The following is a 17,106-nucleotide window of genomic DNA, read 5'->3' on the forward strand; positions in this document are numbered from 1 at the left end:
GAGGGCAAACCCCTGCAGGGGAGCAGGTGGCGTTGGTAAAAACCTTCAGTAGTGCTGTCTGAGAGTGCACACTAAAAGCAAAAAACTTGTAACCAGTCCTATACATGAACAAAAAGGAGAATGTAATGTACCATGAATGTGCAAGTACCCTATATATTATGTACCCTCAAGTAGCTTGGGGTGTGTGTGTGATGAGGGAAGATCTCCCACACACCCAGCACTGCAATAAAGCTCGGCTGGCTTTCTAAACTACCAGTTAGTTTGGAGTTTTCCTGGTTACAATTTTCAGTAACGCTTCTGCCTGCTTTGCTGGGGACAGTTATCAGATGTTCTTTTAATGTTAAGGCAATACACAGAAAGCAGGCAGCAAACTCGGCAAACAACTTAAAAATTGCTTGAGGCAGGGGGTAACAGATGTGTGGGAGAAAATACAAACTATACATGCACTTGAGCTCCTGCATAGCTCACTGACACAAACTGCTCCAACAAAGACAGGGTTAACTTCACTAAAAGAGAATGTTTATTGTGAGTAGATACAGTGAGAGCATATGGGAGCAGCTGAGAGCAAACTTTTACCTCACAGATTCACGCTGAGAGGTGGCTTCTGCTCTGCTACACAGCTGAGTCTGCTTATGGAACAGGAATGTATATGTTAGGTGTATAGGACAAGGAGTATAGAGCTAGCTGGTAAGCCAAGAAAGAATTATAAAACCTACTTCAGACAGGCATTTAAATGATTTACTGAAAAAAAAGCACATCTGTCAAATACAGATACGACAAGAGTATACCTGTGTACTCATGGCATTAGTATTCAACTGACAGTATTTGCTATTTCGAAAAGATAAATCCAAGTTGCATTTTTTAACAAAAGCTCCTTCAAGTACCTTCTATAGAAACATTTTTTAATGCAAAGCTACACATTTTCCACCTAAGTTCCACATGTGTTAAGAACAGGATTCCTTGCTTTGTATCTCATGAAGCTGCATAGGTGTCTCCAAACACAGGGAGAGGCTGCTGTCCATTAAGAGTTTTTCTGTGGAACTTTGATTGTCACCTAGCAGGGAAAAAAAAATAAATGTTACAAGTTATTATTTTCCTGGAGACAGCGTTCAGTTATATTCACTTGAAGGCTGGGAGGTAGCAGCATCCTGCAGAAGAGAACCAGAACTAGATGACAGTATATCCTGGTCAGTGACTGGGATCACCTTGGCCATCTGGAAGGCTCGAAGAGAGGGGGAAGCTAAAAGGTTGGGTGATAGCATCTCCCCAGAGATGCTACTGCTCTTTGAGAGGTGGGAGCAGGCACACTTGTTTGTCTCATCTGGAGCTCATGTACCAAATCAGCCCCTGCTAGTCAAAAGCCGGGGGCCCTCGGCCATTACACACTTCACTGCATTGTAACCCTGAGGCCGTGGGCTAACCTCTGTCCAACAGCTCCATCACGCTTTAGACACTGCAGCTGCAAGCAGACAGCGTGACAGCCTTTCTGCCTTCTCTTCCAGGAAATTAGTCAGCCTGCTGGGATGGGATTGCCTAACACCAGGAACCTTGGTCTCACACCTGGACTCAAGGGCGTATGACTCAAGAGAGCGGCATTAATTACTGGTGACCCCTGCCCACATTCTCCCTTTTAAGTGATGAGTGCCCAGTGTTCATCTGCCAGTGCCTACAGCACCTTCCACCCATCAGGCATGCACCCCCAGCACATGCTCTTCCTTTCCTCCCCAGAATAAACTCACGGAGAAGTCCAGACACTTGCGTTCTTTACAGTGAGAAACAGCTAAGCAGTGCCAAGTGGTGCAGGTAATCTATCAAGTCACATATCCTTGTTTTCCTCGGCAGTATAAAGTGAAGCTAGCTTTCTGTTTTAAATACAGCTACATGGAGCTGTGTTTGCAGATACTTCAGAAGTGCAGCTTCCTTCAAGCATTAGAAGGAAGAACTACAACTCTTAGGCCAGGCTATACCAACAGGCACAGATACAATTTGGAGCTACAGCAGAGGGTTGGGAAGGCCTTGGATACAGAGATACTCACGTTTTTCACCTCTACATATGCCTCCAGACCATATTCTCCCAGCTCTCGCCCATTCCCAGAAGCTTTGTAGCCACCAAATGGGGCTTGGGCACCAAACACATCATAGCAGTTTATCCTGAAATGGAACCGAAGAATTAAGCACCTGTGGTTTCAGAATTGCTTAGTGCAAGAGCCTTTTTGCAACAAAGGGCCATCTCGGCTCTCTACAGCAGAGGGACAACTGAGTTTCTAGGCAGGATTTCTGTATTTGACAGTTCTCTCAGCCAACAGAACTAATGAATAGTGAAACCTCATCTTCAGCAACCAGGAAACAGAACATCAGGAAATCAATTTATGTCTCTCATTATCACCGGACCAAGTGCCCAGGCTGCCACCCCACACTTCCTTCAGAGGACAAGTATCAAAAGCACCTACTTGTTTACTCGGTACCATTAAAAAAAAAAAAAGTAGTGAGATACTGGCTCTCCAAAACCTCATGCTAGAACAGTAAACTGGTGCTGAAGGACTGACCTTGGTATAGTCTTCAGCATGGCCACAGAACATGGAGGAACCTCGCGGCAGCAACCAGGACTGCACAGACGTGCCCAGTGATCTACTCACTGCTGGCACTCAGAGCCCTGCAGCAGCTGCTGTCATTGCTGACTGCAGTACTGGATTTCTCTTCCCTCATTCCATTCACTAATTCACAGGGGGAGCACGGAAGCTTAAAATACCCAAATTTTACAGTTAGCATTACAACCGAAGGTCTGATGTTACATTCAGCGAGGGACACATAAAACTGGATCCAAAGTAAAGACAGGCTATCAAAGAGCAAGCATAGTGACTAACGGCGGCACACAAGGAAGCTTCCAGCAATTTAGGAAGTGTCAAGGCTTACCAAACTGTTCCAGCTCGCAGGCCCTGTGACACATAGTTTGCTTTGTCAAGATCCTTTGTAAAGACTGCTGCTGCTAGGCCATACTTGGAGTCATTTGCTCTCTCAATGACTTCCTCAATTGTTTTGAATTTCAGAATCTGCATGACTGGCCCAAATATCTGCAAAATCCAAAACAGAGCATGTGAAAATCTGTGTAAATTGATCACAAGGGAGGCTGTGTTGATGCTGTTCTGTACATACACTAGAAGTCACACGGGACATCACATTCACAGTATCGCTTCCCATATTATGAAGAGCCCAGAATGTGATCTGAAGGGAAGTTTAATGTGGTAACTTTCTAAGAAGTGTCAAGTTCTGCAGTTCATGAATACCCAGTGCTCGCAGACATCAAAAGGGACAAAACGATGAAGTGAGAAGCTGACAGACAGAAAGGTGCTGCAGATCTCACCTCCTCTCTGGCAATCGTCATGTTGTCCTGCACATCACCAAAGACAGTTGGCTGGATGAAATAGCCTCTGTCTGCAGCAGGGTTGCCGCCACACAGCAGTTTGGCTCCTTCACGCTTCCCGGCACTAATGTAACCGAGGATTTTCTTAAACTGCTCCTCATCTACCTAAAAGCCATGAGGACAGACAGATCAGCTTTGCCTTTACTGGGGGTAAAAAAAGATTCAACTACAACTTGCTGTGCACGTGACTGTGGTTTAGCAATTCCTCATTTAAACAGACTGCCAAGCCAGCTTCAAAGGGAGATGATAATTTTTAAATGCCAGTGTCAAGCTGAGGTTTTGGAACCATCAGAACGGTTAATTAACTTCTCCCTCCATGCACAAGCAAGGAGATAATGGGCACAGTTCAAAGGAGGTGAATCACAAGACAGAAGGATACCTTTCGTTCTAATCTACTCAATATCTGGACTATTTAATGAGATAAAAGTTCAGGACATTTCCTGGTCTTACCTGAGGCCCCTGTTCAGTTTTAAAGTCAAATGGGTTTCCAACCACCCTGGCCTTGGCCTTCTCAACACTCCTTTCCACAAACTCATGATATATATCTTCCTGGACATATGTTCGGGAGCCAGCACAGCAGCACTGTCCTTGGTTGAAGAAGAGGGCAAAATGGGCTTGATCCACAGCCCAGTCCACTAAGGTTGGGGAGAGGAGGGAAAACAAATAAGCAAACAAAAGCAACCAGAGTCAGTAAGTGACTTCTTTTGAACAACTGTCACGCAGACTGCTGGAGTATCAGCGATACAAAGTCTTTTCAGCTGACGAGCATTTTCTGTGCTTTGGTAGGGTGGAAGTTACATACAGACTTAATTAGTAGCAGGGTCTATTAAAGCACCCCATACTAGAGAAAAAAAATCTGATCTGAGGCAGATTATAGTTCTCATTTGAAATTATCAGGTATTAAGGACAAGTTATTTTAGACCTAGAAGAACTTCCTGCCTGCCTGCCATATAAAAGTACGTGTGTTGGCTCATCAAGACCAAAAATCTAGACCATATGCAAGAGATGAGGGAACAAGAACTTCCTAAGAATAGAATAATGGTACACACAAAGAGAAAGGGAAAGAAATGAAAACAAAAATGAAACTAAAAACTGGAGGGAAGATACTGAAATGATTCTTATTTGTTGAGAACTGAAATTCACAGCACTGGGAAAGAAGTGGGAGCGATGACGTGCTGATACACAAACACGGCAGCTACAGCAGGAGGCATGGAGCCTTCACTGGGTGAGAACAGCTGGGTGGTGTCAGAGCTGGAGACTCACACAGTGCAGGAGAGGTTTCCTTTCCCCTGCAGCTCTGCTTGCAGAAAGGCAACATAAAAGGTCAGATCAAATATTACACTAGCAGGTGCTTACTGTCTGCATCAGACATGATTATATTTGGACTCTTTCCTCCAAGCTCCAGTGTCACCCTCTTTAAGTTACTCTCTGCTGCAGCCTTCTGGATCAAATGCCCAACCTGCATCATGAGAAGAACAGGTTATTAGGAATTAACTCCTACATACAGCAACACCTGGCAGGGTGGCTGGGTTTAGATTGCAGTCAGCAGTTTAATAATAATCCCTTCACTGTCAGGGCTTTAAGGGAACAACTGAAGCCTGCCCAGAGTTTCACCTCTAGCAAGAAGCAGCACAAGGGCAACAATGGGAAGCATTCTAAAGAAGGCACCTGTCCTGGTTTCAGCTGGGATAGAGTTAATTTTCTTCTTAGTACCTGCTGCAGTAACGTGTTTTGGTGTGAGAACAGTGCTGATAGAACACTGATGGGTTTGGTTGCGTTTATATTATAAAGTCAAGGACTTTTCAATTTTTCAGGCCCTGCCAGCGAGAGGGCTGGAGGGGCACGGGAAACTGGGAGGGGACACATCCAGGACAGCTGACCCCAACTAGCCAAAGGGATATTCCACACCATATGACATCATGCTGACTACATAAGCTGGGGGAAGAAGGAGGAAGGGGGGATGTTCAGGAGTGATGGTGTTTGTCTTCCCAAGTAACCGTTACAGGCCCTGCTTTCCTGGAGATGGCTGAACATCTGCCTGCCCGCCCATGGCAAGTAGTGAATGAATTCTTTGTTTTGCTTTGCTTGTATGCATGGCTTTTGCTTTATCTGTTACTGTCCTTATCTCAACCCATGAGTTTTCTAACTTCCACTCTCCTCCATTCCACTATGAGGGGAGTGAGTGAGCAGCTGTGTGTTTAGTCGCCAGCTGAAGTTCAACCACGACAGTCCCTTTTGGCACCCAACGTGGAGCACGAAGGGTTTGAGAGAACGACAGATTTGATTGGAATGTGCTACTTCGAATTTATACCTGTATTGCTGATTAGCTATTAACTGCCAGGTTTCTGTGCTTGCCATGGGGCTTGCTTGCCTTACTGTATATTAGAGTCTAGTGCTCGCTAATTAGTGGCTGCTTTTTGCTTTCGCTGCTTGCTGTACTGCTTATCATCTCACTGTGCTGTGCCTGGGAACATTTTGATAACAGCAATGGTGATGTGCCGGGGCTGGCAGGTTGCCAGGGCATGGCTGCTGTTCCTGTGCTGCTGTACTGGACAGACTGGAACTCCAGTATGAACTCAGGTCAAAGGGGCTGTGACCTGTGGATGAGTCCATGTGGGAGCAGGACACCCCAAAGTGCCTGTGGCCATAAATAAAAGTCCATGCCAGAGCAGGCACATCTCAAAGTGTCTGTGGCCATGGTTATGTCTGTGCCACAGCAGGTCTATCCCTGAAGGAACTGCGGCCCAAGGACAAGTCCACACTGGAGAAGGTACACCTCGAAGCATCTGTGGCTGTGGGTAAGCCCATGCTGCAGCAGGTACAGCCTGAACCATCTGTGGCTGCGCATGAAGCCATGCTGGAGCAGATTTAATTCTGAAGGGACTGTGGCTGTGGGTAAGGCCATGCTGGAGCAGGTCAGTGTCACAGCCCGTGGATAAGGCCATGTTGGAACAGATGCACCTTGAAGCGACTGTGGCTGTGGGTAAGGCTAAGCCGCAGCAGGTGCACCTCTCGAGGGACTGTGGCTCGTAGCTGAGGCTCCACTTGGAGCAGGTATCACTCTAAAGGGCTGCAGCCTGTGGATAAGTCCAAGCTGGAGCAGAAGCAAAGGGAGGAGTTCACTGCAATGTTAAACCCTACAGGCTGGTCCAAAGGGACCAGGAGAGGAAACTGTAACGGATATACCTTTACATTGTCGTAACCCATGATTTGAGTTGCATGTTATAAGAGTTACTATAACAGGAACCATCTGAACTAATGGAGGACAAGCCTTACAAGAAGCAGTACAAGTGCAGCAGCAACCTGACCTTAGCTGGCTTTGGTGCCCTGTAACCTCAAACACCACACAACCTCTCCTCTCGAGTGATCGCCTGTCCTGGTTTTGGCTGGGATAGGGTTAATTTTCTTCTGGGTAGCTAGTGCAGTGCTGTGTTTTGGATTTGGTGTGGGAACACGGAGGGTGAGGGACTTTTTGGTCTCTCAGGCTCGCCAGCGAGAGGGCTGGAGTGGCCCGCTGCTGATCGTTGCTCGGGGACGGGCTGGGCACGGGTCAGCAGGTGGTGAGCAGCTGTCTTGTGCATCACCCTCCCTTCCCTTTGGATTTCATTCCTCTTGCCTTCTCCCTCTTTCTCATTATAACTGTTATTGTTATTATTGTTCTTTTGTTTTTATTTTATCTCAATTGTGAAACTGTTGTTATCTCAACCCTCGAGTTTTACATTCTTTTCCGATTCTCCTCCCCCTCCCCCTGGGTGAGGAGGGAGTGAGCAAGCGGCTGCGTGGCAGTTAATTGCTGGCTGGGGTTAAACCACAACACCACAATAACAGACAGAGGCCAAAGTCACAGACTAAATTAACTGAATGTACATTTTGTGGACATTTGGTAGACATTTTTACAGGGGCGGCCCACAGACAAGGGGGATGATACTTGTGTATTATATCAAAGGATGAGAAGAGTGGTGGTGGTTAATGAGGTTGTATTGGAAAGTGTGGCACAACGTAAATGGTATGGAGTAAGGGGTGGATGCTGTCCTGGTTTCAGCTGAGACAGAGTTAATTTTCTTCTTAGTAGCTAGTACAGTGACGTGTTTTGGATTTGGCATGAGAACAGTGTTGACAGAACACTGATATTTTTGGTTGTTGCTCGGTAGTGTTTATATTAAATCAATGCCTTTTCAGCTTCTCAGGCCCTGCCTGTGAGAGGTCTGGAGAGGCATGGGCAACTGGGAGGGGACACAGCCAGGACAGCTGACCCCAGCTAGCCAAAGGGGTGTTCCATACCATATGACATCGTGCTGAGTATATAAGCTGGGGGAAGAAGAACGAAGGGGGGAAGGTTCAGAGTGATGGCGTTTGTCTTCCTGAGTAACCATTATGCATGATGGAGCCCTGCCTGCCCATGGAAAGCAGTGACTGAATTCCTTGGTTTGCTTTACCTATACCTCAACTCGGGAGTTTTCTAACTTTTACTCTTCCAGTCCTCTCCCCCACCCCACTGTGGGGAGAGTGAGTGAGCAGCTGTATGATGCTTAGTCACTGGCCAGGGTTAAACCATGACAGCACCTAAAGAGTCTTACATAAAGTAAAAATAAATGTCACACCCTGAAGTCAGCTGTATTTTTTTAAGTGTAGAAGGCAAGGCACCTCCAGTATTTTACACAGAAAAGGTACTAGAGCAATGAGATATTCTCTATATCCCCAAGGGCTTAGAGGTTAAGGTAGTCCCTTACCTCCGTGGAGCCGGTGAATGCCACTTTATCTACGTCCATGTGGGAAGAGATGGCAGCCCCTGCAGTGGGCCCGTAGCCAGGGATGATGTTTACCACACCTGGTGGGAATCCAGCCTGCCGGTTCACAGGAGGAGAGAGCAACATCACTCCTTTTGCAAATCAAGGATTTCACCTACCCTCATCTGTTAGTAATGCTTCAGTAGGCCTCTTCACTTTAGTTTTAACTTTCAGTTTGCAATAACTGGGACAACTCCTTTCCCCACCCCACATCCTAAACACAGTTTGGAGCTCTCTCTGTCAGCTTTCTGAAGTTTGTTACTTAACTGAACCTCAAAGCGTCCTCTAATCAATGTTTATGTCCTCTGCATATGCCTTTCTAAGGACAACGGGGGTTTTTTTGCTAAATCAAACGCTAAGATACCCAAGACAATCCAGCCTTTCTTCAGATCAGCCAGCCCTTTTCTGTTCCCACCACGTGCCCTCCACAGCTCACCAGTTTGGCTGTATCACACTGCACTCCAGCAGCGACAGCAAGGCAGCAGATGGAAACCCAGCCTTCTTGCTTACCTCTTTGATCAAATTAGCTACGTAGAGAGCACTCAGCGGGGTTTGCTCTGCCACTTTCATCACAATCACATTCCCAGTAGCCAGGGCAGGCCCAAGTTTCCATGCTTGCATCAACAGCGGGAAGTTCCACTGAAAAACAAGGAATTACTTGCTTGTCTGAACTTGAAAGTTTCTGATTAATCAGCATGTAACCAGTGAGCTTTATTCTAATCAGCTGCAGCACCTCTGAAAGCAGACTTTGATCTTTCCCTAGCTGCTCTTCAGTGTTTGGCTCCTCACGCACTGCATTCTGCTCGTCCAGGAAAACTGTACTCTGAAGTCTGAGGTCTCTCAGTACCACTGCAAAAATCCAGCTGTTTTTGGAATTAATCTTTACTGTAAGTTTAGCCATTAAACGCTCTTTTGAAGCATTTTGAAAGAAAGCCCGTTTGTAATGAATGACAGGGCACTGCACACAAGACTGGTGAGGCGTTTACGTTCAGTTCTTGCTCAATGCAAATGCATACTGTATTTGCATGGTTTTTGTAACAACCAGAACCTGGCTACTCCTATAAAGAGGAGCTTTGCTGTAGACAAACCACCTCGCTACGCTTGCTACCAGTTACCAAAACAAGAACACTTACATAAAGCTGAATTTTGCATGCTGGCTATTTCTTCATCACACAGAATTTGATTGTAATGCAAGGCTGTAGTTTAAACCTAACTGTGGTTCTGAGCCAGATAAAAAAATTAACCCCCTTAGTAGGACTTTATTTTTTTTTTTTTAATCAGCAGATACAAAGTAAATCTTACTCAGAGCCCATGAACTCAGTAGGTTGTTCTATACCGCCAGAGCACACTAACAGCCCTCCCAGCGGATGAAAGCGTAACTTTCTTTACCACTGGAAGGAAACAGCGGTTAGCAACAGACAGTAACTCTCGTTTTAAGACAACTGTTCATTGTAACACTTAATTCTTAAAATGCTGCAGAACTACTGGTAAGTTTTACTCACCGGAATTATCTGACCACAGACTCCCACTGGCTCATGTCTTGTATAACAGAAGAAGTCTCCATCTATCGGGATGGTTTTGCCATGGAATTTATCTGACCAGCCTGCATAGTATCTAGCAACAGTAAGATTTTGGTTACTGAATTTAAAATAACAACTCTCCTGCTGACAGAAAATAAGAGAGACTTCCTCCAGCTATTTGCTTTCCTCCCTTCTTCACTCACTTCATAAAACACATACCAACACAAGTATTTCCCAAACAGGTCATTTTAAGAATGGACAGAAAATATAAACATCTCCGTCTCTCACCTTTGCCAGCACTTTGCATAACATAAATTCTGTCATGCTTGTGCTGTAACACAAGATTACCTCCACCAGTGCAAGTCCCATATATAGCAACAGAGAAACATCTATGTAACAAAAATCTTTTGGAAAGTCACAGGAATTACAGCCTTATTCCTAGCAAAAAATAAAATAGAGGAAAACAGGGTGTCTGATACACTGCTTATGGGCCAAATTAAACCAGTAAGTCAGATCCAGCCCTGTCACCCACAGCATCTGAAGCGGGAGGCATCTGGTCTCTGCATGTGCAGAGGTTCAGCTACCACGGGCCAGCTGAGCACAAGCGTGGAGCATGAACGATCACTGCACTGTCGCTATAGCCTCCACACCTACCTCAGACATTTGATGACCATGTCCAAATCCACCAGGTAGGCGACTGAGTAGGGTTTGCCATTATCCAGAGTTTCCAGTGCCTACAAAAGACAATGAGACTGCCTGAAGAGCCAGGTGGGGAACGTCCCCTGTATAAATTTAGATTAGATTCTTGGTTTGCAGGTTGGATCTATTCTGCCTGGTGGCCTTTTTGCTTTCAGCTGCCCAGAACTGTTTTTCCATCCTTGTGGCTCTCTCACAGTTTTAGCTGTGGCTAAAGCCCCCATCGCACCCGATGGGCACAAACCACCCATCTCTGCCTCTCTCCCCATGCTTAGGGATCGCAGCAGAGAGCTCAGCCACCGAGCGTGATACGCACCGCCAGGTAAGCCCGGTCCCTCTCGATCAGGTCAGCAAGACGATTCAGCAGCTTTCCCCGATGAGAAGCATCCATCCTCCTCCAAGGCGAGCCCAGCTGGAAAGCTGCTTTGGCTGCCTTAATGGCCTTGTCCACATCTGCCTGCGGAGGAGCACAGGCAAGAAGGTGAGAAAGGAGTAACCAGCCCTGACTCACTTGCTCAAAATACACCTGAAGCCCTGCTTCATCTCCAGGAGAAAACAGCCTCCAGCCAGATGACAAGTGCCAGCTTTTTTGGAGGCAAGAAGGTGCAACCTTGAGTGTCTCGCAGTGAGGCAGCTGTCATCGGTCCTGGAGCAGGGGAGCGCATGGGCTGCAGCCCCTGAGCCACTTGCCCCATGAGCAGCAACCAGAGCAGCACTGCACAGCAGAAGCAGCAGTGAAACAGCCGGGCACAACAGCTGTGCCGTCTCCACCTCTGCCTGCACTTACATTCTTCTGTTATGTTAGCTACGCACAGCGCGAGTGCTGCCAACTCATTTCCAGAAAGTCACATGCTGCTTTAATATTTTCATCCTAAAACAAGGCACGGAAAAAGCTCCAGAAGTGTGCTTCTGACACTCATTCAGGGTTTTATTTCACCAGCATAGTCTAAAGGAGTTTTTACCTTGATAAGAGATCTCTAATCCATCATTTTCCCTGTCAGGGCATTAAGCGGTTTCTAGTTGTTCTGTGTCCTGGCTTGCTGGGAAGGGCCTTACCAGAACAAGCCAGTCTCCCGTGAACAAGCAAACACTCATCCCTCCTTTGGGGAACAGAAACAAGTTTCCAGATTGTAGAAAGAGCTCAAAATTGCTCTGCCACAGACTCCTAGCAGGGCCTTGCAGAAAGCACGAGATGATTGCGTGACACTGCTCCCCACCATCACCTTTCCTCTCCTCTGCTACCATGACTGGGTCACACTGCCAGCACAGCAGCCACGAGACCACAAAGCCGTCCGCCTTCATCGCTGCCTGCCCCAGCAAACTGCACCCCAGCTGCTCCCCAACCTCCCAGTTTGGGCTCCCTTGCACACCACAACTATTCCTCTCTGCCCTTCCCAGTGCCAGCCTGCACCAGTAAGAGGTAAAGCCAGAGGTTTTTGTTAAATGCAGTAGCCAAGTAAGAACACAAGCAGCACTCAACATGGTGTTTGCACGTGTCAGGCACTTACTACTGCCAACACGGCGCTCGGCTGAGCAGCCTAGGTGAGAGATGACTATGCCTTCCTCTTGCAACCCCTACGTACCCGGTCACCAAGAGAACTTTTACCTTATCGCCCTCAGCAACCTGGCAGATAACTTCTCCCGTTGCTGGATTGATGGAAGGGAAGGTTTTCTTACTGACTGCATCGTGCCATTCGTTATTTATGAAAATCTGCAATGAAAGGAGCAGAGCAGGGTTCAGCCTTAGAGCCTCATCAAGGTGACAACGGTAAGAGCATTAGTAGTTTTCACGGCGCCTTAGCAGGCTGGGATTACCAGGGACTCAGCTTGGGCAGGCTCCAAAACTACACCCATACAAAAGGGCGTATTTTAGCCTAAATGCAGCAAAACAAACACAACCAAAATCACAGCCTTCAGGTAATAAAAAAAAAAACACAACCACAGCTCAGCAAACCGCACGAGGGCTCCCACTTCGGTGGGTCCCTGGAAGCCTGGCTGGAGCGGGTCAGGGAACCCAACAGTGGGGAAACACTGCGGGAACAGCCCACCCAGCCCACCCCGGCCAGGGCTGCGCCAGCACTTCCCGGCTTGACCCGTTTCAGGCTCCCCACGGCCCCTCCCGGCACGGCACGGCACGGCGGCAGCGGCGTCCCACCGGCTCCTTTCGGTGCCAGCGAGGGAGCGTTTGTCTTTCCAGTGCGGCGGTGCCGCCGCAGTGACATGGCCGCGGGGGGGAGGGGGAGCCGCCACCGGGGCCTCGCAACCTGCCCCGGGGCTTCCCAGCGCGCCAGCCCCAGCGCGGCGTGTCACCCGCCAGGGCCCCTGCCGCCCCCTCCCCCCTCGCCTCGTTCCCCCCCGCTCCGCTGCAACAGCGGCGGGACGAAGCCCGACCGCCAGCTGCGGTGCCCGCGGGGGCCGTTTCCCGCAAGGATCCCTCCACGCAAGGCCCGCGGCCCCAGCGCCCCCCGGCCCGGCCCCACCTTGTTGCAGGCGATGTCGGGCGCCGTGTTGGGCGCCGGGATGGGGGAGGCGGCGGCCGAGAACGGCGCACCGAGCCGAACCGGGCCGCGCCAGAGCCGGGAGCAGCGAACGGCCGTCCGCAACATGGTGCGCTGCTGCGGGGCGGCGGGGCAGGGGGGCGGCCCTACCCGGCTAGGCACCGCCCCGCTCCGCCCCGCCCCGCCTGGCCTCGGTCCGGCTCGGCCGGGCTCGGCTCGGTCTGGCACGGCACGACTCGGCTCAGCTCAGCTCGGTCCGGCACGGCTAGGCTCGTCTTGGCTCGATCTGGCACAGCTGGGCTCAGCTGGGCTTGGTCCTGCACAGCTCAGCTCAGCTTGGTCTGGCACAGCTGGGCTCAGCTCGGTCCAGCACAGCTGTGCTTGGCTCGCTCCGGCACAGCTAGGCTCAGCTTAGCTCGGTCCGGCACAGCTAGGCTCAACTGGGCTTGGTCCAGCACAGCTGGGCTTGGCTCGGCCCAGCAAAGCTGGGCACGGTTTGGCTCAGTCTAGCACAGCTGGGCTCAGCTCAGGCTGGCATGGCTAGGCTCGGTTTGGTCTGGCACAGCTAGGCTCAGTTTGGTCCAGCATGGCTAGGGTCAGCTCAGCTTGGTCTGGTACGGCTGGGGTCGGCTTGGTCTGGCACAGCTAGGCTCAGCTCAGTTCAGTCTGGCACAGCTGGGCTCAGCTCGGTCCAGCACGGCTCGGCTCAATCCAGCGTGGCTAGGCTCAGCTCTGCTCGGTCTGGCACAGCTAGGCTCAACTCGGTCCGACACAGCTTGGCTCAGTCTGGCACGGCTTGGCTCAGCTCAGCTCGGTCAGCATGGCTAGTATCAGCTCGGCTCAGTCTGGCACAGCTGGGCTCACTTCTGTCTGCATCAGCACAGCCCAAGCCCAACAGGCTTGGCGTGCCTGGGTTCAAGCAGCACGGTTTGGCTCAGCTCGGTTCAGCCAGGGTCCCGTTCACGTCAGTGTGGCACAGCTCAGCTGGGCACAGCTCAGCTTAGCCCCATTCCGGTCGGTTCAGCCCAGCTCAGTTCCAATCACATTGGCACAGCTTGATTTGGTGCACCGGGGATCTCTCACCAGTGTCCAGTGCTGGCAGCGACTGCCCCTGTCCTTGTCCCTGTCCCTGTCCCTGTCCGGGCCCAGGGAACTTGGTGCAGGCAACAAGGAGAAAGGCCAGGGGGAACCAGAAACATCTCTGTGGCGCTGGTTAGTTTTGCGGGGGCGGTCGGGGACCCCGTTACCTGGACATGCTGCTGTTAGCACACCCATGGGGATCTGAAAAGGAAACTGCAGGTGTGGAGGGGAAGCGGAACAAAGCCAGCAAAGCGCTCTCACAGCAGGAATACTCAGCGCTTGCAAACAAGAGGCTTTGTAAAATTGCTCCCAACAACAAAAGGCCTTTTCTGCTTCTTTGCTTAAGGTGCCTTCATCATCTTCACACACAACTTCAGTGTGCCTAAGTGCCAATTCACACACAGGGCACACAGAGATGCTCTCTGGTTATCCTCATCATCACTAAGGAAGCCACAGACTAAAAAAAAAATAGAGTTTTTAACATGAATCTGTGGTAATTACCTTGTATCTGACAGTGCCTCTTTGGCTCCTTTAAGTGAGGAGTCTGTGAAGGGTAACCGTGGGTGGATGGCTCTTGTTTATTAAAGGGGCTAGAAAAATTGGAGTATGTTAAATCAAAAATAGTTTAACCCGCTGTCCTGGAAACCCCAGGTGGCTGAAGGTCTCGGTGGCAGCACAGCGGTAGCTCTCCAGGCATTTCACTCAGGGAGGGGGATATCAGCCCTGTTTGGCCAGGAGGAGCCACCAAGCCCAGAGAGGCAAAACGACTGCCCAAGGTTACCCAGCAGGACTCGGATTAGGCTGCGTGTTTCCTAGATCAGCTGAGAAATCCTCTTGTGCTGCATCCCAGCCTCTCATCCTGGGCCACCCATAGCCCCTGAAGGGTGACTGACTCCCCTTTGTCGCCAGTGGCTCCTGGGCTGCCCTTTAGGAGGTAACACTTGTTCCAACACGTTCTCCTTCCTATTACAGACCTGCGTGCTTTAAAGCACTTTTGGGAGATGCCAGAAAGACCTGTTCTCCCTGTAGAGCTGTGCCTGTGCGCAGTCTCCCCCAGAGGGAGAGTCAGACTGTGTCTCCCCAGGGCACATCTCGGAGCCGAGCTCCAGCCAAGCCCTGCAACCCATGCACTGTCCTGTGTGTGTCTTCTGCTGGTGCCTGGATGGACAACCCATGACAATGAGCATTAATTAGCCTTGTGCTAACGCTCTTGCTCCTCTTGAGCAGGACCATTCCCTTCCCTGGGGCTTAGCAGACAAACCCAGCAGCACTAAATCCAGGTGCAATGGGGAAAACACCTTCATGGCAGAACCAGAGCCAACTCTGGCTGGGCAATTGAGCCCGCCTGCAATAGACGCTGATGGGAGGCGCAAGGGTCAGATGACTGCCGAGAAATCACTCCAACTCTGAGCAAAGACAGGCTCAGAGCCAGGCTCCCGCTCCCCTCCCTCCTCCACAGCAGTTTCACCCTGGAGCCTGTGGAAAACACAAGCTCCGGTTAACCAGGCTTCCTTACAGCCAGCACGGCCGCCCTGGGCTCCTCTGTAGCCCCCACAGTGCCCTTGAGAGCAGGGAAGTGGTGGTGACCCTGGGCAGATGGATGTGACCTTGTGAAAGTGGGCTGTGTGCCCATCACTTTAATATTGAATTAATACTAGACTATACATAAACAGCACAGGAATTACCATGATTGTTCCCACAGTTCTCCCCTTGCTCCTGCCCTCTGTGAAGCATTGAAAGCCCCCCCTGATCCAGTCTGCCTCTGCTGTGGTCCCCAAAGAAACCCAGAGAGATCCACTCCAGTCACAGGACCACGGAGTCCTCTCAGCTCCAGGGGCCAGGCACTGCCTCAGCTCCAGTCTGCCCCAGATCCAGAGCCCCTGAGGACCTGATTCAGTTCCCCCTACCACCAAGGTCTCTTCTAGTGTCTGCAGGTTGCTGGAGGAGGTGTGCTGAAGGAGGAGAGACACCCCACTCCATTCTCCTTATTCCCAAAACCAAGTCTTGCACCCCCAGCCTGGTCATCCCCAACCAACCCTCCCCCGCTGCCTGCAGCCTCATGATCCAAGGATGGATTTTGCTCCCTACCTATTGAGCCTGGCAATAAAGGCACCGAGCCCAGATAACAGCAGACACCACTGAAATTCAGTGGCTCCCACGCTGCCGTTAGCACGACCTCTCCCGTGCCTCATGTCCGAGGCTCCCCAGTGCTGCAGCTAGCGGCTCAGCTCTGGTTTGGAGAGAACCCATCCTGGGAACCACGCGGGACCTTCAGACAGACACGGAGCTCAGGTCCGAGCGAAGCCCCAGGCTGGGGTCTGCACTGCTGGGATGCTCTGCTGCAGAGACCTGTGCCAGACCGAGGTCAGAGCCCACGCAGGGCACGCAGGGAGCTGCAGGACCAGGGAAGGGTGGCAGCAAATGGCCTAGCCCATTCCAAATGCCCTGGGGAATGCAGTGCTGGGGAAGTGGCCTCACCTGGGATCCCACAACAGGCAGGATAAATCACCCCTCGTGCTCACGGGCCCCAGACTGCAGCGCCTTGTTCCTGGTGTGGAAGACACCCCAGAAGGGGGGTGTTGCTCTGTTTGGGCCAGAGAAGGGTCAAGTGTTAGGTACGTGTGTACCTGGCTATCCTGATCCATGGCCTGCACATTGTCAGAGCCACTGCTTTGGTCCTGGCACTCTGCCTGATGGAAGAGGATGAGACACGTTCATCTTCCTACACCAGTGCTGGTGCTGGCCCGTCCAACAGCCGGTCCTGGCTTCTCCCTGGATGCTGGCGTGCAGCTGTGTGCCCAGCGCTTTGACAAACACGCTTATGCTCACACTGAAAGAGAAACTGAGCCTGTTCCTCTGCTTTTCTGGAGAGGATGTCTCCAGAGAACTGCGGGGACTAGCAACCTTCAGGACCAGTGTGCTGGCTCCCTGCACAGAATGTGGCAGGATCAGCTCAGATGCTGCCCTGTTTAGCCAAGAGTGCCTCAGCCAAGGGCATCTCGCTCCCAGGCCCACTGGGAGGAACCTCTGCCGTGCCGGGCCAGCTGGCACAAGGCAGGCTTGCCCTTCCCCTTCGCCCAGCTTACGAGTGCTGTGATGGTTCC

General features: G+C 50.6%; 1 protein-coding gene across 1 annotated transcript; it reads right to left on the reverse strand.

The window, feature by feature from the left end:
- Positions 1–497: 497 nt before the first annotated feature.
- On the reverse strand, positions 498–13,069 carry ALDH2 (aldehyde dehydrogenase 2 family member). The gene is made up of 13 exons (XM_080390734.1): positions 12,905–13,069; positions 12,031–12,135; positions 10,741–10,881; positions 10,383–10,462; positions 9,711–9,822; positions 8,719–8,847; positions 8,152–8,265; positions 4,778–4,880; positions 3,872–4,056; positions 3,362–3,526; positions 2,914–3,071; positions 2,037–2,151; positions 498–1,054 (listed from the first exon to the last, which is right to left on the reverse strand). The coding sequence occupies exons 1-13, from the start codon at positions 13,028–13,030 to the stop codon at positions 1,022–1,024; spliced, it is 1,566 nt and encodes a 521-aa protein (XP_080246860.1). The 5' UTR covers positions 13,031–13,069; the 3' UTR covers positions 498–1,021.
- Positions 13,070–17,106: the final 4,037 nt, after the last annotated feature.

The sequence above is a fragment of the Falco punctatus genome, assembly GCF_963210335.1.
Source record: "Falco punctatus genome assembly, chromosome: 1".
In the NCBI taxonomy this organism is placed as follows: Eukaryota; Metazoa; Chordata; class Aves; order Falconiformes; family Falconidae; genus Falco; species Falco punctatus.